We start from the raw sequence: 22163 nt of genomic DNA on the forward strand, positions 1-22163 counted from the left end.
GTGTAATAAAAAGAAATTACAAGAATGTTATGCTAGTTTTTACAGCCATGGCATCCATGTACAATCGACTTGTGCCATCTTTTGCGGGTTGCTTGCTTGTGAGATAAGATCAATCACATTTTGGTTGGTGGGCTTGTTGGCATTAATGGTCTTTTCACGGTCAGCCTTACACGACAAGAACTGCGCCTTGGCGACGATCTGCATCACATTCGAATTGACACGTTCCTTAAACTGGGCATCTGTGACACTGCGATTGTTGGCTGTGTGCCACGTCATGAGTTCGTCACGTACAAACGGTCCCAGATATTGATCCAACTCGAGTTCGGGTTCGGTAAGACAGCGAGCCGTGGCCACAAGACAGCTGGTGAAAGGTCCTTCGATACCAACAGGCGTGATAAACTCTTGGATGTTCGGGGTAAAGCGGAAGGGCACAGGTTCACCGTTACTGAATGTCGCGTTTGTTTGATTGAAGCCTGTTATTGTGAAATGAGAATAGATGAACTCAATACAGCTACACTAGAAACTTCTTTTTCGTGCACACACCCGGTTTAAAGCTAATATAGTACACTTACTCGGCACAAATTCAATCATCCACACATCGCCCGTGCTACGAGAGATGGCGATGCGATACGGCATACGTTGGCCCACACTGAAGATGTAGGTCATGAATGTGGCTGTTGCATATTGAGCAGTGAACTGCTTTCGTAACATGTAATAGTCGGTGTATGATCCCATGGTGCGAAGCATGTACTGTGATAAGCCCCCCAAAAAAAGCTGTCAGTTACATACTAGTTCCAAGAGTTACTCCACATTCCTTTCCTTTTATTTTTACCTTGCTAAGAATGTTAGACGGCACCATGCTATTGCTGATCTCGTCGTTGATTTCCATGCGCAAGTTGAGCAACTCTGTCTTTTGGGCGACAACATCCTTGTTGGGCGTAGTAGTGCTATTATTTGCATTATTGTTACTGTTGCTGTTGATAGTACTAATGTTGTTCTTGAGCTTCTCAGCATAGAAAGCCAACGGATCATCCTTGTGCATGTTGACGTCGTCGCAATAATCTTCATAAATATCATGCAGGGTATAGTAGGATGGATCGTCTTGAACGATACGAACATTGGGCGCCAAGGGAACAATCACTGGCAGATGGAACGACAAGTTGCGCATGCGGCTCTCCTTGCGACGTTCCAAAACACCATTCAGCAAACGGAACAGTTGCATCAAACGCTCTTCACGACGGAACTGTCGAGGTGCTGGGTTCTGGATCAGGAACGGATGAAGACTACCGTCGTGACCACGGATCGTAAGACGTCGAGAACATGTTCCCACCCAACGAATGAATTCCACCTCAGGCATGAACCGGTCGATGCGTAAAAAGTCGTTGGCATTATCCTTGAGCTAAAGACAGAAAAAGATATTAGCCTTAGGCTAGCTTGTACTACTAAAAATAGACAGACAACTAATCAATCCCAACACGGTATATGTATTCTTACCAAAAGATATTGTCCTGGGATCTCAACATCATCGAAACGAGCATGGTGGAACTCGGCCAGATAACACGACAAGGCTTCCAACTTTTGCTTGCGTGGACGAGCATCCAACATGGCTTCAAATTTGTCCCGCCACAATCGAAGTTTGGCAACATATTCTTCGAGATTGAGCTTGGCTTTAGCAAAATCGTTGTAAAAGGCCGTCTTCATATGGCCAGGGTACAAGCTTTCTGCGAAACGGGCAATGTTGTTGACGGTCGACTGGGTCAGTTGTAATGTATCGCCTGGGTTCGTTAGTCTGGACAACAGTTGCTTAAAAAAGAAAAATGTAATTATTAGTTTTTCCATTGTCAAAGGAGCGGGGGATAAGTGTCTAGGCAAATATACCTGAGCGCCTTCATTATACAGTGCTACAACAAGTCGGTACATATCCTCATCAGCAAGAGGCTTGAATTTGAGTTGGATTTGATCCACCATGGTTTCCATCGACAAAGCCAGCAAGGGATAGCCAGTCTTTAACATGGCCATAATCTCGTCAAGTGGATGGCCGCTACTGGGGGTTAGACCGGGCATAGCAGCAGGTGTTCCTGCCCCCATGGATGGCTGTATATTGTTAGGACGACCACCATTTGCTGCTACTGTTGCCGCTGTCGTTGCCGCCGCCGCCGCCGCTGCTGCTGCTGCAGGTGTGTTCGATTGCTGACCCTTGTCATCCGTAATCTTGTTATTCGGCGTGGCTGCTCCTGCTGTAGGCGTCTGGTCAGCACCATTACCAGGAGTAGCATTAGCGTCTTGTTGTTGGGGCACAGACTGATCACCTTCAGCAGCCTTATTAGCTGCACTACTTCCGCTAGGTGCAGTTTCATCTCCATTCGAATCCTCTTGCTTCACAAGCGTAGCTGCGCCATCCTTCTTTTCGTCTGACTCTTTTTTATCTTCGTCCATGGCATCTCCCTTGTCACCACCATTACTTGAGTCAGCGTTTTGATCTTGGTTAGCCGCAGAAGAGGAGGAGGAAACATCGCCGCCTTCATTTGCTGTGGTGGTGGTCGCAGAAGAAGAAGAAGATGCATTGGCTGCTGCTGTCTTGAGTGCGGCCATTGCTTTGGCGTCCGCCACTGTCGCAGAAGGTGTCATTGGCTCTTCCTTGAGCTTGTTGTTAGCACCAGTATTGGTGTTGATTGATAGACCCTCGCCGGATGATTGCATGGAGCCTTGCATCGAATCCATCGACTGTGCAGATGGCACACGTTTCATTAATTCTTCCTTGGCTGTACGTAATTGGAAATGCAAGGCCTAAACACAAAAAAAAAGGTTTCAATTTCATGCAAAACCACTTTATCTTTCACTTTTCTAAACCCCGATATAATCGCTACTTACTTGAGGAAACTGTTTGGCAATACGGATAAGAATGGCGCGAGCGTGTCTTGCTTCACGATGCTGCAGCGCTGTCAACAACTGTGGGATAAACGTAATCCAGTACCAGACCGGCCATTCGCCCTTGTATCCATCGAACGCCATAGAGATCGTACCACTTTGGTCATCAAGACTCAAGAGCCACAAGACGCGCAAAAGATACTTGCGTGCCTTTACATTCTTGTAGATACCTGCTGCTTGTAGATAGCAGCTCACGGCATTGTTTGCCCAGCTCAAATCTTTGGGATTTTCCTTGAAGCGACGATCATTGTATCGACCCCATTCGGCCCAAGCGCGTGGCATTGACAAGTCGATCTGGACGGCGTTAACAAACGATTCATTGGCTTCGTTGAAATGATCCAATCGAGCAAGGAACATGCCCTTGAGCGTAAAGAACTCGGCCTTTTGCTGGTGTGTGAAGTACATCAAGTTGGTATTGTTGATCACGTCGAGACCGGCGGTCAGTTCATTTGGGTTTTGATAGTAGCATTTAGCTTGCTCGCGCAGCTTCAAGAAAGCTTCTTGAATCTCGATGTTTGGCAGTGTGTAGATCTTGGTCAAGTAGTTGATGCATACATCATAGAGTTGGTGCTTGCGAGCGACATGAGCAAAGCGGTTAATGATCCAGGCCGTTTCGTGATAGCCGCGATAAGCAAATGAGTTGCCGGTACCAGCGTTCGGTGGACCTTGCTGTGGTTGCAACAAGGGGATCAGAGGCAGATAGGTACGGTTGATGGCGCTAAAGATATGTCGTCGCCAGGCAACAAGATCACTCCATACATTGATATCGTCCCACATGTTTGGCAGCCGTTCTCTCCAAGTGCCCAACAGACTGCGGAGATCCTGCGATCGTTGGTCGAGATTCTGTGCAGTTGTAGTCATCAGACTGCTAAAGATCTGGCTAGCCTCTTGCAGCTCGAGGAACTGTTGAAAGTTTTGCAAGAGCGGAATATGGCTTTGAGCCACGATGCGTGGGAGCGCGTGCCATTTGCGAAGCGACAGTTGGACGCCTTCTTCACAGATACGTGTGAATTCAGACAGTCTGTCATCGTTGGACTGTGATTTGATCAGTGACAAAAAGGCTTCAAACACCTTGTGGCGCGGTGTGGGCGTATCAGCAACCTGCTGCAATGATTGTTCAAGCAATTCGCGTTCAGCGGTCCATTCCGACAGACGCCACGAGCATTCGAGCAAGAGGTTCATGTTGCCGTCGTGTTTGGCCAGATCGGTCAAGATATCCCATTGCTGCAGCTTTTGTGTGCAAGCGATCCAATGGTCTTCCCAGAGCATGTACTCGGACTCGGTAAAGGGCAATACCCCGCTACGCGCCTTGATCTGTGCGTTCTCATACATGTTTTGCGCCTGCATCCACATACCGCTTTGCTCGCATGATACAGCCACGTTGGTCTCGCTATAGGTGCTGCGACGTCGCCATAATCCATCAAACATGTCCTCTTCGTTGAGATCCGAATAAAGTTCTGCCAATGCATCTAGTGTTCGCTCACGATTGTTTTGATCGTCTTTGGAAGCATCGGTGACACGGCCAATCACACCTGGCTGTTGCAAAATCTCCATAGCGGTGTGCCATGCGTCGTGGGTCTTGCCCAAGAACTTGATCAAGTGTGGCGGGAACTTCATGGTTGAAGGCGTTTTGGCAATACCGGCAAGCAATGCCTGGATCACATTAGGCCGTCGTTCTGCCTGCTTGCTGTGATAGTCCTTGGTGAGCAAATTGATCAGCAGCTTGGTCATATCGTGGCGCTCGGTGCCGCTCAAGTTTGTCCAGCACATAGGGAACAAATCAATCCAAATTTCGCGTGTCAGCTCGTCATCCAGGTATTGTAGCTGTCGCACTGCCGAAACAGCATTGTTGACATCATATCCTTGCAGTTCCTTCAAAAACTTTTGGTGTTGAGAGACTAGTTTTTGGACCTGATCTGGCACATCCACGTCCATAGGGTCATCCTGTTGTTGGCCGCCGACGATACTGATTGCTTTAATCTTTAGTGTATGTGGCAAAGTAACGGATGGATTGGTCTTGACCACACCGAGCAGTAGATCCAACGCTTGGTGTAACCAGAAGGACTGAGCAAGGAATTCCCAGTTCTGCACGCCAATGATATAGCTCAAGCGTCCATACAGAGTGCGGGCAATGCTGCGATCAAATACACGCATGAACTGTGTACGGATTTGCGGATTATCGCTGCGCGTGCCAAGCAAAAAGGCATTCTCCAACCGCACAGTGAGCTCCGATCGAGCAAACGATGGGTTGCTGTAGATTTTGAGCACCAAATCCAGGTATTCCTCCGTCAATTTCTGATCGTTGCGATGCTCGACGGTCATCATCTTGACAAGCATGCCTGCTTTTTCCTTAATGGTCGGGAACGTTTCTGTCTTGTCCAACGTCCATTCGCTCAACATTTCCAACATGGTGCGCAACAGATTGATATCCGAAGATTTTTCAATGAGCTGGATCGAGTAGGTCAGGAACCAACGACGCTGATCGCCCAAATGGGAAATACGTTTCTTGAGCAACATTAAGACCAAAATCAGCAAGTTTCCAGAAGAATCTTGTCCTACACCCGATGAACCGGCATGCGACGGCGGCATCATGTGTTCCTTGGTCAGTTTCTGCAAGAGCTTGATGATACCAGGAATAAATTGATCCAAGTGTTCGCTGCGACTGCTGCTGGCAGCTTGAAGTAATTTCAAAACGGCATAGATACCGTTGTTGCTATTGCTGCCCATGCCATCCGTGATCGTAGAGTTGACAAGCGAGACAAATGCAGCCACGTCAGGATGTTGCTGTTCCTGCTCTGCGTTCTCTGCGGGTGTCGTGCCATGAATCGCTTGGAAGATGCGTACAAGCACGGGATGGAGGACGTTTTGAATGCGGACATGGTCGGATTTCACACTAGTTTCCAACAATCGGTAAAGTTGGTTCATGTTGACAATAAACCACTCGGATGGCTTGTGCGCAATATCGATATTGAGCACTTCAAGTGCGCTGCAGACGCTGGGGATCAGAATCTCGCTCATATCCTTGACTGTCAACGTGCGTTCCAAATGAGAGAACTTGACATGCACGTCTGACCACATGGACTCGTTCAAAAACTCCTTCATCAATTCCAAGACCCGTTGGACCAATCGACGCTGGATCATATCTTGAGGATTATAGATCGTGCATGCCAATCGCACCAGGTAGCCGATGAGGTTTTCGCGTAATGCCAGGTTGGGTGCATACTCTTTGTCGTTGCTACTGTTTGCTGCTGTGGCAGCTGTGGTAGTGGGAGTGGCTGATCCTGCTTCAGCGTTGCTGGTCGCAGGCGATGATGTTGATGCTCCTGGCGTTGTTGCCGACGAAGCTGCTGCTGGTGTAGTAGCTGTTGCTCCGGATTCTGAACGAAGCTTCTTGCGCGATGCTGCTGTCGTATCCGCTTCTGTTGCCTTTCTCTTGGGTGACATGGGCGTATCCCCGTCTGCATCCTTCTTAGGCTGTGCTTCCATACGAGTTCTTTCCCACTTGATAATTAGTTCAGACAGTTCCACAGTGAGCAGCTTGTGTTCGGGCGTCGCATTCTGGAACAGTCCAAGCTTGGGTAAAGTATTAACAATCTGAGGCAAGAAATGCTCGCGGTAGTCGTAAAACAGGTCTGGCTGGCGGACAAGGAGCTGGTACACGTTCACCATTTGTGAGATACTGTGAGTATCTTCGACCACCACCTTACGCGTCAAACGCACCCATGTAGGTACTCGCTCGCCGTTGTTTAATGGCACTCGTTTAGGCAGCACCGGCGCAAGGATATCCAGGCCTTGCTTGACAAGACCACGAGCTTCTGACAAATGGGCACGGAGCAAAGCTTGATAGATCTGAATAGCAATCTTGCTTGGCGTTTCGTAGGCGGCAATGAAACGCGCAATCAGAACATAGGCAGACTGCTTGCTTGTGGCGTCTTCGAGTCGCAGATAGTTCCAGCCAAACTTGATGACTTCTTTGCGCAGGTCGGCCAAAAGCTGCGGCGCATACTGGACGATCATGGCCGTGAGTTGCAACAGCTCGATACGCAGGGAGTCTTTTGCGTATCGATTATCATCGAGCGATTCCTTGGTGAGTTGACCCCAGAGCTTGAAATCGAGCTGCTCCATCATCTTGACATCGAAAATCTCGGTGTATCCTCTACTATCGCTGCTGACAAAGGAGACGAGCAAAGCAGGGTTGATGACATGTCGCAGTGCCATCATCTTGAGCGCGTTTGAGTACGACGAATCCGAGAACAGTTGCAAAAATTTATCCATCATCTTGCGCTTGCGAGCGGTCGTGAACTTCATGGCCACGTCCTCCAAAAAGAATGCCCGCAAGAACGACAAGTCCATCACGGTTTCATGCGCAAACAAGGAAACGAGGTCAAACACAACCTCGATGTCGTCCTGGGAAGAACGAAGATAGGCGATAAAGATCTGCGCCAAGTAGAAAGATTCGCGTGTAGCCTGGATACCTTGCTGATCCTCTTTCTTCATATCCTCAAAACGGGCCGGTGTGCGCCACAATGTGAGCAGGCAGCTCAAGACTTCTTTCTGGCTAGCCAACCAATCCGGCTCATATTTGATCATCTGGCGTACAATGAGCACACCCTGGTAATGCATCGTGGCATTATCTGTGACGTTGAATGTCTTGTTGACGAGTTCGGTGGGCGATTTGGCAACTTCGTCACGCAACGGCGTAGCATTTTCGGTACCAAGGATATCGACAAACAAGCGGCTATGCTGTGGCTGATCCAATCGTTCGTAAAAGTACGCCACAGTCTCGGTAGGATACCGGTTTAGATACTTGATCAAATTGGGTCGGAACGGACTCGACACGGTGCGACGAATGTCCTTTTCCATATCAATGACGACCGTGACAAGATCGTTCAAAAAGATGTGTGCGGCCGCCGGAAGCAGGTGGAAAATATTGAGAATGGCGACAATGATTTTGACTTCGTGGTTCTCGTTCAAGGATTTGCCTGCAGCTTCTTGCAATACCTTGGGATCAGCCCATTGCTTCAAGTGGTCCAACAGCTTTTTACCGATTTCGACCTTAAAGTAGTTCGTAAGTAGCTCCAAAAGACGAGCGAGACCTTCTAAACCAGCCACACTGAGCGTCTTGTGATTTGACAAGGTGGTCAATATCGGTCGAAGGCCTTGTTGCAACAGCTCCTTGGGCAACTTGTGCTGCTGGGCAAGCACTTGTTTTAAGCCACGATGAGCGGCTTCGACGACTTCGGGTGATTTAGAGTACAACGACTTGAAAAAGACTTGAATTATACGGGCCCGAGTATGTGTTTGTCGCTGACTCGAGAAATCAGAGCAGGCCATGGCTGCAGACAACAACTTGATGCAAACGATGCGTAAATTCATCAACGAAGTAGCATTCTTGTATTGCGAGCTACGACTGACAAGTGCTTGATCCTCGGCATCTGCAAGTGCCAATGCTTCGTGTAACAACCGGATCAACTCTTCATTGAAATCTAGGAACGGAGGACGCAGCGTCAAGCAGTAAGTGATGGCATCAATGTGACCGATCTGCATTGCAAACGGCAAGGCGCGCAAAGGTTTGGCAAAGATGGGTGCAACAAGGCGTTCTCGCACAGGTGCCAGCAGCTCGGTAACCTCGTTACCAGTAAGATCAGCGAGCAGCTGGAATGACGACTGAATGGTTTCCCGGACAGCGCTGTTGGAGTTGGACAATTCGCTCAGGAGCAACGAGATCAAATGATGAAACTTCTGTTGGGCTTCCTGCGAATCCTCTTCATCGGGCCGGTTGCACACCTTGAGAACGTGCGATAAGGTATGCGTTGCTTCAGCGGTGTTGATGTTGGCCATTTCGGGAGACGCGTCCTTGAGGACAAAGAGCAGCGATCGAATAAAGTCGAGCTCGTGTTCGCGCATCCACTTGGTTCCCATGTCGAGTTGGTGGCTCATAATGTTGATGCCCAGACAGCCACCGCGTTTTTTATACCATTCTTGCTTGTAGCAGCACGAGCAGAACTGTGATGCAAACACGCGGAAGATGGGAAGACGTGACACGGCTTCCTTGCCACCCAGCACAGTGACAGCAGTGTCGAAGCAAAGCTGCAAAACTTGTTCAGCACGCTTACGTAAGTTGCCATCCTCGGAAGAGATGACTTCGACCACGGCTTCAACGAGTACAGTCGTGTTGAGATTTTGTACCGCCAAACGTTCTTCCATCATATCCGACAATGGCTTTTTTCCACCTTCGAGTGCGTCCATGGCCTCACCAATATGCAGCAGTGTAAAATGACGGCAAACACTCTGGAAGAATTCCCAGGCCTCTTCGCTCAGAGACGGAATGGTGGATGCTTTCATGATGGAGACAAATATGGTTCGTAGTGCATCTTCTTGAGCAAGTCGTTTCGAGAGGTACTTGGTATATCCATTGCCAGACAGGCGCTTCGGTTTCATTCCATTCTCGAAGAGCGCATTACCAACGACTGTGCTTTCTCCTTCTGCCGGTGTTGACTTGTCGCCTTGCTCCTCGTTGTTCTCGTCATTTGATCCAGAGCCAGATCCTGCCGTATTATCTGCATCTTCTTCATCCGAATCATCAAGCAATTGCATCTTGACGCGCTGATACAGTGCTTTCGGTAATTCCTCTGTTCCCTCATCCAGCTCGAGCATTAGAATTAAATTGGCCTTCAAGAAGTCGTATGCGTATTTCTTGTAAAATGGGCTGACATCAGACCGCTCCAAGGTTCGGGCAGCCACTTGCATCGATTTATCGAGAGGTAGCGTGTATGGTGTCGTGTTCGGATCAAATGTCACCTCGACAGAAACGCCGCTTTCGATGCGAGAATTATATTCGAGCTTAGGTGGACTTTTGAGCATGCGTCGATTACGGCCACCGAGTTTGCCAAGGATGCGCATAGCGGCATGGCTGTGTTGCTGGTTGTACGGTAGCGGCTTCAAGTGACTCCACAAGGCATCCATCAATTCCTTCATGACAGGCGCCATGATATGATCAAGAAACTCGGGGTTGAGATTGTCGTTACACAGCTCCATTGTACGCAAACCTTGAGACACCAATTCTTGATCTGCTTGCAGAGCAATCACCAGAGGACGCATCAAATAGGGAAGATACGGCAACAATGTGCTCAGCCGAACAGGCACAGCCAAGCAAAGCTCAACAAACAAGTTCCGCATTTCAGGCTTGTGAGCGAGCGTAAGGAGCGAGTTGAGGTTTTCCAATAGTATTTGCAGCAACGGGGACACTTCTTTGTACAGCAATTCGAAACGACCGCCACCAATGCTCTTGAAAAGCGCGCGTAAGAGCAAAAAGTAGTTGGCCGGTTCTTTGGCTCTGGCTGACAGCTTAAAACACGACATGACAAGGTTGGCGAGATAAGGTTGCAAGATCGACTCGTTTGCATCTGGGAACAGGTTGACAGCCATAAATGCCAGTCGGAAAAGATGCAGCATGACGGCCGAATAATGCATGTCGTCGTCACCAAGCCGTTCAATGCGATCGATCAAGAAGCGGAACAAGATGCCAGCAAATCCTTGGGACGACACCTCGGTCACCAAGAAGTACTGCGCGATATGAATTAGCATTGGGTTGACGAGCATCCGTTCAAAAAAGAATTCGATTTGTGATGCAAAGATTTCTTGGAAAACGGCTGGATCAATCAGCGTAAACACGATCGAAAACATGTCGAGGATCTCTTTTTCACCCGAAGCTTGAGTGCCGAGTTTCAATGACAGTTCGTTTGATCCGATGGATGTTTCGCTCTTTTCGGGTTCGTTGCGACCATGATTTGGCGGCGAGCAGTCTGCGCCATAGTTGTCGACATTGTAGTATTCGAAGCATACCAATCCTTCTCGGAATAGGCGTAAAAAGGTCTCGACGTCGTCTTGTGAGAATCGGCGAGCAAATTGACCGTATGCTTGGGGGTTGGCTTCAAAGCCTGCTGGCGGTTGAGGATTACAATGTCGCAAGCCGATGAACAACGGCTTCAAACCAAGAGCCAAGTTTCTGAACAAGAATCGTCCATCTACACCATTTGAGTTTTCTCATTGTTGTCAGAACATACGCTATTTAACCTGAGAGGTCGTGATAAGTAAGAAAGGTACTAACCCTTGATGCCATCATGAGACGAGTCTGGAATAAATGTGGCAGTATGAATGGATCTTTTCTTATCAAAGTCGAAATCTTCTAGCTCGTTGCTTGTCGTGTCCATATCGGACTCAGTAGCAGTGTCGGCTCGCTTTTTCTTTTTGTAATGCCGTAAGCAAGACTTGAATTGGATGTTGAGGGCGGCAAACTTGCTTGCAAAGGCGTCCAATATTCGCATTAACAATTCGCGACCTAATAGATGGTGCGAATAATATTGTTGTCAGTATTTACAAGATTTTAAAACCCTCAACTGTTTGGAGGTCTTTTTTTCGTCTGAAATTACCGTCTTCTTTGTTCGGTATTTTGATGATACAGTCGATCAAATTGAGAAGCAATTTGCCGCACATTGTTTGGATGCTTGGTGCCAGTGTCGCGTCGTGGAGGTTGCGTGAATAGATGCATACGGTTCGTAAAAGTTGTTGAGGGCTCAAGTCTGATCGAATATGATGGACCAAATCAGCAAGCATACTGTAGGCTAACGGTCTGTGTAATAATAAATTTATACAATCCATCAACTGTTAGAGATCCAATATCACATCCGGCACCACCGTTCTATATGGATCCCTCCCACTCAGATATAAACAAACATACCGTAAGGTGTCGTGTGATGTTACTCCTGTTCCAATCAAGACTTTTTCGTTTAGTAGCAAGTCGATTTTAGAAACGAAGGATTGGCGGAAGTCGGTGGATAAGATGTGTCGTGTGGCAACAAGCAGTTCCTAAGATACAAAAAGTATACGATTAGCATCACAACGAGTAAAGAGCTCTTTAGACTTGTTTCTTACTTTTCGGGTGGCGGATGATTCTGGAGGGCATTCTCGCAAAAGGCGAAGTACGAATTCAGGGATTTGATTTTGGTAGGGTCGGAGGACTTGGTTATAGCTTCGCAGGATGTAAGCCAAAAATGACATGGTCTAGCAGATAACACTCAGTTCAGTTTACCCACCGTTGGTACTATTGCTGTATGACAGCAGCATTGCAAGTGCTATGCAACAAAAGAAAGGAGAACATACCTTGACTTGAGCAACTAGAAAGTCGTTGTACACGGACCGGTTTCGGATTTCTGGACTAACACCCACAAACACTTCACCACGTGCCCGTGCCTGAGCAGAAGCCTCTTGTTGTGGTCGAGCTTCAAGCTTCAGGGTCTGTTGAGAGTCAAGATAGACGAGAGATTAATATAGACACGTAGCAACGCTAAGAAGCATGAATATGGTTGCTAGAAGGACTGACCTGGAAAATAAGTGGAACGAACTTCATGATGTTTTCGCCTGCGTATTTACGATGTGATTGGAAAAGGAGTACAACGATGATGGGACATTCAGTGAGTACTTTAAAACTGAAAAGACCTTTGGGCAGAACTTTGGAAGGTGTTTCGGGCGTATCTGCCGCCGGAGACATTGGCCGTGGTGAAGCTGCCAAAAGAGGGTGTGGTCCAGGCTAATACATAAAACGAAGCTTTCAGCATCATTTCAAGTAACAACAACTCTGACGTATCACATCATAACACAATGCACTGGAAATGTTCTTACCGTTACTGCACCAGCTGGAGTTGTAGGCGCGTCGAATGCATCCTTGACTGTCTGTTCCATGTTTTGGTATATTTCCTGGACGATATCCAAGAATGGCTGGACTTGATCTTCGAGTACATGGCGAAATGATCGATGCAAGTCAATGATGATCTTGACGCATACGACGGCGTTTTCTTCGTTCTCGACTCGTAAAAGGTGCATCAACGTCTTGCACAGCTCAGTTGCATGTTCTTTTAGCGGTTCGGTTTGTGGCAGTCGGTAGATGATTTCCAGTATGATATTTCGCAATTTCTAATAGGGGGAGAAACGTTTGTATTACAAGAAGTAAAAGAATGGTTAGAATCGACTCTATCATTGTTTTACTAGACGCATTATGATATTCATTGATATCCGTTGTACCTGCTCGGGTGCGTTGCTGATGAAAACCGGAGAGCCATTTTGCAGTATGTCAATGAATACAGGTATTAAAGTCTGTAAGAACCTCGGGTACTCCAAGGTTTGGAATATTTCAACTTGATCTCGTAGTTCGTTCGCGATCGTAACTTTTAGACTGACAGCTATATAACACGATTGAATAGGGCACGTTCAATAAATACCATTAGTATGGGACGATGGCCTAGCCTTTTATTCGCCATGCTTTTTGTTTTGTACCTAATTTGGGGTCACCCAGACGGTGCGCGTATACTTCAAGTGTTGTTGTCATTTCTGTCGTTCGTGTGCGTGTGAGTGCGTAAGAAAACTGGCTAGTAACTTTGTTCGATCGTAGTAGGTGTTATTCGGAGGGCAGGAAGAGAGGGTGAGAGAGTGAGAGAGAAGGCAAGGTTCTCGTTTACGTGGTCGTGGTCGTGGTTGTGGTGGTGGTGGTGGTGGCGAAATGAGGAGTTGACACACAACAAAGAAAAAGGCTGCTTTTTTTACACACACAGAGTAAATATTTAATGGAAATCGGTTTTGGCAGCAAAGAGGGACCGTCGGGGAGACGTTCAAAAATTCAAGAGTTATAGGAATTTGTGGGTCACGTGATGGGACCGCTTTTGCCATTTCACTTACTAGGACTGCTGTTACCCGTTTTATTAATCCCACACCAACAACCGCGCCTACAAGCAAAAGCAGGCACATGATTTGGCTCTTCTTCTATATAGTGAGTGTCAGATCCCGGAATCTATTTTCTCTACTGATTCATCAAAAAATAAGATACTAATACTGATGGGGTATCTAAAGACATATCCAACATCATCATCTTTTGACGTTTTATTAAATTGGTGGTCCGATAAAGGCATATTATTTCCCTGCTGTTACTTTTTAAGGTAGCACTATTTTCTAGTAGATGAATTACTGCAAAGGACAAGCCTTACGGTATGCTAGACACATTTGTTTATTTTATCCTTGAGAAACTCTATCATCGTAAATTGAAATTATTACCAAGAGCTTTACGGAAAAATAAGAGAACGAAAAAAGTTAGCAATGCAACTAAGGAGGTAGGCAACAGGCTGAAGAGAAAGGGTAAAACGATCCAACCACGTACGCACGATAATGGAATGCTATTTTATCAGGTATAATAATTCGCTATCGCAAACTTCATCAGCTCTTTCTCTGCTTTATATGTTTTTTGTATACAGTCTAATAAAATGTACACACATAACCCTTTAACATATCCTGCGAGTGATATGCCAGGTAAAAATGGTGGTGCCTCTATCTTCCGAAAGACAATGTCCATAGGTAAATACTTACCATTGTCATTCCCTATATATCATATCAACGGTAACGGCGGCACAATACCATTGCTATAATGATCGTCTAAATCACAGGAGGATACGCTTACTATAATGATATACCCTACCCTCGTGAGAAGAAACCCACGGAAACAGCTGAAATCGTACCCACAAAGCGAAGATCATGTACACGACATCTATGCTGTCCATGTTGTATGTGTTTTCCATACTGGATGCGTTGTATTTGCTGTTTCTTTTTTCTTCTACTCTTTGCAGCTGCTGGATTCGCCACCACCTTTGTTGCGACGCAATTCAAGGTTCCTCAGGTCAAATTTTATGGCCTCACGGATCATCCATCAGGTCTGCCACGTTTCATCAAGACGAGCACCAATGCGTTTGATATTAATATTGGCTTAAATATTGGTGTTGTAAATCCAAACATGGCAAGCGTCACATTTGAAAAAATTATGGCAACGGTATATATCGTGATTAAACAGTATCAGAAGGAAGAAACAAGCGCTTTTTCTTATTATTGCCGTCGATCGATGATTGATTTTGTCATTCCTTTTCACTAATTTACTACAAACAAGGCATATTATCCAACAGCACCTACAAAATCGATTGGAGGAGGAGAGCTATCGAATCTTGCTATCAATTCTCATGCAACGACGAACTTTACGTTTCCATTCAAAGTAAAATTTGACACATCTAAAGACGAGGAGCAGAAGATGCTGCTAGACATATCTCAGAAATGCGGTTTAACGGGTGGCGAAAAGAAGGATCTTGTAGTCAATTATTCGCTGACACCCACTGTTCGTATTATTGGGTTTCCAATTTCCGCAGTCATCAGAAACTCTGTCCGACTGCCTTGTCCACCATTGGGTGAGCATGATGTTTTTGCTTGGTAAAATATAAAAGATATATTTGTTTATACTAATTCTTTATCTTCTTCCGTATAATAGATTCTCTTAAATTGTAGTTTAACTGTTGTAATTACTAGCCACACTGTATATATATATATATATATATATATATTAGAGCCTATTATGAAGTCTATACTTGATGAAGGCTATACTTGTATACGACTGATTCTCTGACTATGTATCGAAATTCATGCATACCCGGTGCCTATATATAGCAACGTAATTCCGGTGACGACATATTACTGGGAAAGGGACTTGTCCAATGGATACCATGGTTGTCATTGAATAAGTACATTTACTATGCACGCTCACGTTTAGAATTAATAGTCACGGGAGCCACTGAGGGCTTATTGAGCAAATAAAGGGGTGAAGGTGCAGTGCAACAGCCGTGCACGAGCGTGTGAACGGCTATAAAGTTGACGACCCCCTCCGTCACCGTCTATGGTTACACAAGTCGAGAATCCACAGTACCACGCGTTGTAAACGAGAAGAACCTCAATCCTTGTTCTCGCTTTAGTCATTTCCCATCACCATTATGACAAACAACAACTTGATTGACGACTGCATTTTCTGCAAAATTATTCGGTATGCTTGCTTAACTCAATATACTCGCTCATTGACCTTGCTTGCCGAAATGGATGAATTATACCTGCCAACAACAATTGGTCAAACTCACACGACCCTCTTTATATGATTACAGTGGCGAAATCCCTTCGCACAAGATTGCCGAGACCGATAAGGCGTAAGTTTTCTCTTTTTTTAGGCTACTTTAAACCAGTTGGAGAAAATGCTGGTTTATTAATATAAAGACGGTTTCCCTATTTCTATGGTGTAGTTGCGCGTTCCTGGATATCAATCCGATCAGCGAGGGTCATTGCGTAAGTTTATTGTGGCTGTTAATATTTTAAGAAAAAGCAAACGTATCAATTGAAAGAGGGAGTAATTAATAATGTGTTTTTTATAGTTGGTGATTCCCAAGTGTAAGCAAATAAGACACTTTTAATTGAACGTCTTCCTTACCGATACATTTCACTGTATTAGACCACGGCGAGTTTTTCCATCAAATTCCTGACGACTATCTTGCCGACATTTTGCCTCTTGCCCGAAAGGTCGCACTTGCCAGCGGTCTTGATGAAGCGCAATACAACTTGCTTCAGGTACTATATACTTAATATCTTTCTTTTGTCGAAGTTATTTCTTCCGGCTCATCACAAAAATTTTATAATACTGAATATTGCTCCTTCATACTACTTTAGAACAATGGTCCCATGGCTCACCAGGTATGGCATCTACCCACTCAAGACCGATATGTATGCTTGTAAGCTGTTTGCTCATATTGTTATACGTTTTTGCTTTAGGTCGTTCCCCACGTTCATTTCCATATCATTCCCAAACCTAGAAAGGAGGAAGGTTTGATCGTTGGCTGGCCCATGAAGGAAGCTTCTCAAGATAAGCTCAAGGGTACCTTAAACCGCATCAAGGAGAAGCTGTAAAAACTGAGCCTGTTTTATTTATTTTGTGTACAAACATCAGTTCCATCTACCATTTCATCTTGAAACAAGAACAAATCAAAAATAAATGTTGAACTGTCAGTACACTTATCATGCTTCGTTAGCATTCGCTCGAAAGTATAAAAACCACACATATTCCAAGTTGTATCACAACACACACTTTTATACCCCCACTCTCACACATACAGAAAAGACAAAGGCGTCACAACATCGAAGCTCGATAATAATTTCTTCCCTGTGAGTTTAACAATAGTCTCTTGCTCTTGCTAGTAGTGTTATGTGGCAGCAATAGCAACAGCGAAACGCGTAGCGCAAGTCCCGAGCAGTGCAACGGCAACAAAGAGAAACGGCTAATGAATCTCAGGCAAATAATGCACACTTTGACGACGCCAAGCCATAAAGACGCACATGTAAACAAGCGACTATTGACTCCCGGTCGCAAAAGGCGGGCGGTTGTCAGCATGCTGAATTCGTAGCTGAGTGTCGTTTGCACATTACCGTACACTCCTTGACAAGGTTTCAAACCTCTTCACATAAGACAGTGCGATTCACATGACGGACAATTACGGAAGCACGAAGCTTATTATTACTGCCTGTATTGGGATTCAGGAAACCACCAGTGATGATCTGTCGTTTATGGACAGCTCACAAGGGAAACATGTAGAAGTATGAAGAAAGCGCGTTTTGATGCTTTGTTCACTAATTTTTTGACGATATTACTATAGTAAACATCTAATATGACAGCCATCACAGCTCCGGTCAGTTCCTATAGGGCAGTACTGTGCTATGAAGCGGCACTGGTATTTACATTGATACCTTAGGATAAATTATATATTTTAATTCAAACTTGCATTAATATACACATAATCACTTAACCTTTGGGTCACACACGCTTCCTTCTTTCTTTCTTTCTTTCTTTTCTTCCACTGTACGAAGCTTACCAAACTGTACAAGAAGAAGCTATAGCGTTTGACGCGAGCAACAGCTATGCTGAAGGCTTAGAATTTGCTCTTGCCATGATTAAGCTTGACAAGGACGGAACAACACTTTTTACGGACTATCCCTTTTTTTGCTTTACTCAGACCTAAAGAATGACAGTCCTTTGAAAGTGGATTGTGTGGTGAAAATTAAAAACATTTAAACGACGAGGGTTTGTCGCTATTTGTCTCTGTAATGCTCAAGCAAGCATTCAATAACTTGGGGAATCACGAGTTTTTTCATCCTGGTTTATGTGGATCATAACTAACTGTAACAAGTTCTGATAGCTGAATGCTTAAGCATACAAGTTTTTTTATATTAATTTCAAGTAGAACATAACTAGCTGGGAGAAGAAGTTTTGACAGCTATCTACTTATGCATACGAGTTCTTTTAAAGTGATTGTTACCTTTGTAGACTCTGTAAAAAACTCCTCTACGTAAGCAAAAAAATTGCTTGATTAACTGACATCATGTAATATTGGGAAAGGGCCAAAAACTTGAAATAAAAGAAGCAATTACAAAACTTATGTATGCCATTATCGTGGCAGAGAAAAGAATCATCATGTAAGATCTAGGAAAGAACAGCGTTATCGAGCAGTTTTACGTTAAAAAGTGTGATAATAGCTAGTTATTTTGACAAGTAAGGCCATCTAAGAAGGGACGGCTGATAGGTAGACAAAAACTCATACATATGCTGTCCAGGTATCCAGCTCCTTTGGAAAAAAACTCATATGTTTAAGAGGGCTATCGGATTGGCTATTTAAATGAGCTGAAGCGCACCTCGACTCACCTAGCAATAAGCTGACGTGTACCTCAGCTCACCTTAAATGAGATGAAGGGCACCTCGACTCGCCTAGCAATAAGCTGAAGGGCACCTCAGCTCACCTTGAATAAGTTGAAGGGCACCTCGACCCACCTAGCAATAAGCTGACGTGTACCTCAGCCCTAGGGATCCGCATGGTTCGGTTCGATTCGGTTCTTGAAGGGAATCGAACCGAACCGACTAGAACCAACGAGAACCGTAGAACCGAGAATCGAACCGAAGAACCGAACCCATCATGTATATAAAAAAGGCGAAATTCGATATCTTTGAATGAAAGCTGATGTGTGTGTTCAAATATCACGGTATACTTGAATACTGCAGTAAAAAAGAATAGTTTATTATTGTACATTGAACAGCGATCTCAAAATGAATAAGAGAAACAGAATGTAAACATTTTTTATATGATGTGGGTCATTGCAAGGTTAAAAGATTAGAGCACAGTTTTTACAATACTTAGAGCAACGTAGTATTACTAGTACATTATGTTATCGTAACGTTGGAGGAATCAAACCACAACCGGCAGTACACACAGCTACTGTGTCTCTACGCATGTATAGTGTCTCATAAAAGGCAAAGGGTGAACGGGTAATATAATTCTGTTATGGGCTCTAGGATGCACAATCTCAGACAGAATGCACAAACTTGATAAAACTGATCGAGAAGCCATGCTAAATCTAGTAAAGTAGTACGTCATAAAGAAAATGCATTGTAGGTAGCAAAGTAGAGGAACAAGTAATGATGTGCGTCATGGGCAGAGAAAGCAAGCTGCTGTCAGAAGAAGTGTTTTTTTATTCTCTTCTTTACTATTTTTCCCTCCCTTCTGCTTTTGCAGGTTTTGTTAAGTTTTTAAATGAAGTATGGCTTGCAAATACAACACTACTTCTTGATCTTTTTAGAATAACATCGTTTGTAAATTCCATTATAGCCTATTCTATACTAATTACCAAAATCGCTAAATGCAATCTCTGCCTCTTAGTTCTTTGGTCCTACGTATACAGAACTGGTTCAGTTCCAGTTCGGTTCTTGGTAGGAACCGAACTGTATTTTCTCAGTTTCGGCTCAGTTCGGTTCCGGTTCAGGGTGTGATTCTTAATCTTAAGATTTTAACAATTCTTAAGAATATTTATTTTTTTTAAGTTATATTATAAATCTTATGTTTAAGAATGTTTCTTAAGCCCGCAGAATGGTAATGAGCATTCCCTCCTCTAGCAAGGAGGTATCGACACAGCTCAGTTCAATAAAAAAATCAACGAAGTTAGATTTTTTATTAGAACACTTGACAGTTAATGAATATTATTAAATTAAATGATTTATCATTTAATTAATAAATATAAATTAACTCCCTTCTACAGTTCTGAAATGGATCCCTATATACAACTCTCTAATAAGATAATGGCATGTAAATTCCTTCCAGTACTGGCAGCATCTACGTTTTGTGTGATTATTCTTAAAGGTTGTTGTATCCAACATGTTCAATAACACTTATTCTTTAATCTGTCATGAACGATTGCTGTTATTTCCCTCATAACCTCACTTGTGCGGACATTTCCTTATTCATACACATCTTGGTGAAACACCGATCAGCTATGCTCAGGAAGAAGTTGTCATTATTCGGATCACGTAATTCACATTAGCTACTATCTGAGGCATTTACCCGGATGTACCTTTTACTCACGCATCATACATTACTTAATCCTATATAATTGATTTGTAACATCAATTCATCCGTTCAATGCACACGCTGTGGTAGTTGCCAAGGATAAGCCATTTCTTATAAATAGTGAGAACTTTTGTTATCATAATAAACCAGTTTCAATTCCTGTCGGGTCTCGTTGACTTATTCTGTCTCTTTTGGTTTATTGGATATTACAAAGGTAAAGGGTTTTGTGCCATCACAAAATATTATGTGTATACACAGGTTACAACGGGTTAATGGGTCAGGTCTAGGGTTAGTAGACAAGTTCTAGTGTGACCTACAGGTCAGAAAAGCATCAACTCAACCTATTGACCTGTCCTCAACCCATAGGTTGGTTTTGACCTGTGGGTCAGATTGTGACCACTGAATTGTACTATGTTCTTTGCATATATCGTTATATGTAATTTAGAGAAAAAAGAGTTAAACATTATTTTTTATTTATTTTTTATTATTATTATTGTTGTTTATATATTATATATTTTGTGCGCTGTTGCTATATGTGAGATGCGCAAACTATGATTTCAACAAATTGCCTTCTTGGCTCAGTTGGCAGAGCGTCTGCCTAGTAAGCAGAAGGTCAACAGTTCGATTCTGTTAGAAGGCATTGGAACTCATAACAAAAAGATGAGTTCTACAACATTTTAAATTTTTCCATTTGATTACAATTATTTTTAATCAATGCACATTAGTGATGCGTATTATTATCATGCTGATTATTTTAGCACTCAACTTTCCCATATACCCATCTTCCTTTTGCAGAAATACAAAGACAAATTCACCATTATTGGTCAAAGGTAGTGTCTCATATTTAGTGCTCTCCTTGTACGAGCACTTATATTATAGTGGGATCGAACTCGAACCATCGCAATTGGGGGGGGGGCAAGGCGCGATAACCAACTTCGTCGTGGGCTAAGCCTCTATTCACCATATAAGTTAGTAGAAGGTCATCCCAATATATTTACATATGCACAATAAGTATGCATATGTTTCAAGCCTCCTGCTCTGTCAATGATGCATACTGGTTGTTGTGACATCGCATTCAATTAGTCAGGAGTCAGACTTCTACATCAAACGTTTTGTCGTCTGTGTATTCTTACCGTTCTTCCTTTGTAAACTTGCAAAGCACCGGTAGATATTTGACGCTGTTGACAATTGTAAGAAGGATGCGTTTGTATGCGTAAAGCTTTTAAAATGGTTTAAGTCAAGGACCTTTTTCAAAAGCAGGCAGATCAGCATAACGACCAGTTTGTATAAAAGTTCGCTTTCTCTAGGAATTTCAGCCGCTGAGCAACTTTGCTTAGGGAGTTGGTCTGCGATTCGATATGACGAATTGTGAAACTCACACACAGATGACCGCCATATTCAACTTTGTCAAGCCTTTATTCAGTGTTGTTAATATATATAATTTTAGATTTACAAAAAAGTTCTTTCAAAGAAACACATCTTTAATCTGTCGGGGGAGGTGGTATTTATACTATATTGCTACATAAACAGTAGCCTATCTACAACAAAACTAACATACTAACTGCAAGTGTACTGCTCGCAAAACTTTGAAGACATTATGTAGCAAAAGCTTTAACAAGCGATTTGGATTGTCTTTGTAAGCAGGATCAAACACCAGCTCAACATACCTTAAAGAACACGTACTTGAGTGTGATAAACCACACTACTTTGAGATTAATTCGGACAACTCAACCCACTCTGCCGTCTTCGTAACTGTTATAATGCAGTAGAGGGAAACACGACACACACGAACCAATATAGATAAAACATAAGCAGCACCATATCAAATCCCTCAAACATGAATCACGATCGAGAATAACCCAGACCAGCCATTGTGTGTACTTGAGCCTGAAGACCGATTTCTGCTCAAGCAAGTTCAACTTGGTATCATTTAGCAGCCCACTTTCA

General features: G+C 44.0%; 3 protein-coding genes and 1 non-coding gene across 4 annotated transcripts; 3 read left to right on the forward strand and 1 right to left on the reverse strand.

Moving 5' to 3' along the window:
- Nucleotides 1-39: 39 nt before the first annotated feature.
- BDB00DRAFT_870320 (uncharacterized protein) lies at nucleotides 40-13312 on the reverse strand (the record flags this gene model as incomplete). Its single annotated transcript, XM_053126692.1, has 15 exons — nucleotides 40-473; nucleotides 573-750; nucleotides 833-1399; nucleotides 1495-1803; nucleotides 1879-2787; nucleotides 2872-10955; nucleotides 11039-11269; nucleotides 11361-11560; nucleotides 11669-11796; nucleotides 11863-11991; nucleotides 12091-12225; nucleotides 12311-12517; nucleotides 12610-12900; nucleotides 13009-13166; nucleotides 13261-13312. 15 exons carry the CDS (start codon nucleotides 13310-13312, stop codon nucleotides 40-42), a joined length of 12012 nt encoding a protein of 4003 aa, XP_052981729.1.
- Nucleotides 13313-14659: 1347 nt separating this feature from the next.
- Nucleotides 14660-15196, forward strand: BDB00DRAFT_745730 (uncharacterized protein; the record flags this gene model as incomplete). The annotated part of the gene is made up of 2 exons (XM_053118534.1): nucleotides 14660-14797; nucleotides 14912-15196. Coding segments are annotated over 2 exons (423 nt in total), but the record flags the coding sequence as incomplete, so codon positions are not given.
- A 583-nt stretch (nucleotides 15197-15779) lies between these two features.
- Nucleotides 15780-16737, forward strand: BDB00DRAFT_786279 (HIT-like domain-containing protein; the record flags this gene model as incomplete). Its single annotated transcript, XM_053120597.1, has 7 exons — nucleotides 15780-15829; nucleotides 15945-15986; nucleotides 16080-16122; nucleotides 16209-16224; nucleotides 16286-16401; nucleotides 16501-16524; nucleotides 16603-16737. The coding sequence occupies 7 exons, from the start codon at nucleotides 15780-15782 to the stop codon at nucleotides 16735-16737; spliced, it is 426 nt and encodes a 141-aa protein (XP_052981731.1).
- A 4046-nt stretch (nucleotides 16738-20783) lies between these two features.
- On the forward strand, nucleotides 20784-20856 carry BDB00DRAFT_t34. The gene has a single exon. It is a non-coding gene; the product is annotated as a tRNA-Thr (tRNA).
- The last annotated feature ends 1307 nt before the right edge of the window (nucleotides 20857-22163 follow it).

Source organism: Zychaea mexicana, assembly GCF_025766255.1.
Source record: "Zychaea mexicana strain RSA 1403 chromosome Unknown BDB00scaffold_20, whole genome shotgun sequence".
Classification (NCBI taxonomy): Eukaryota; Fungi; Mucoromycota; class Mucoromycetes; order Mucorales; family Lichtheimiaceae; genus Zychaea; species Zychaea mexicana.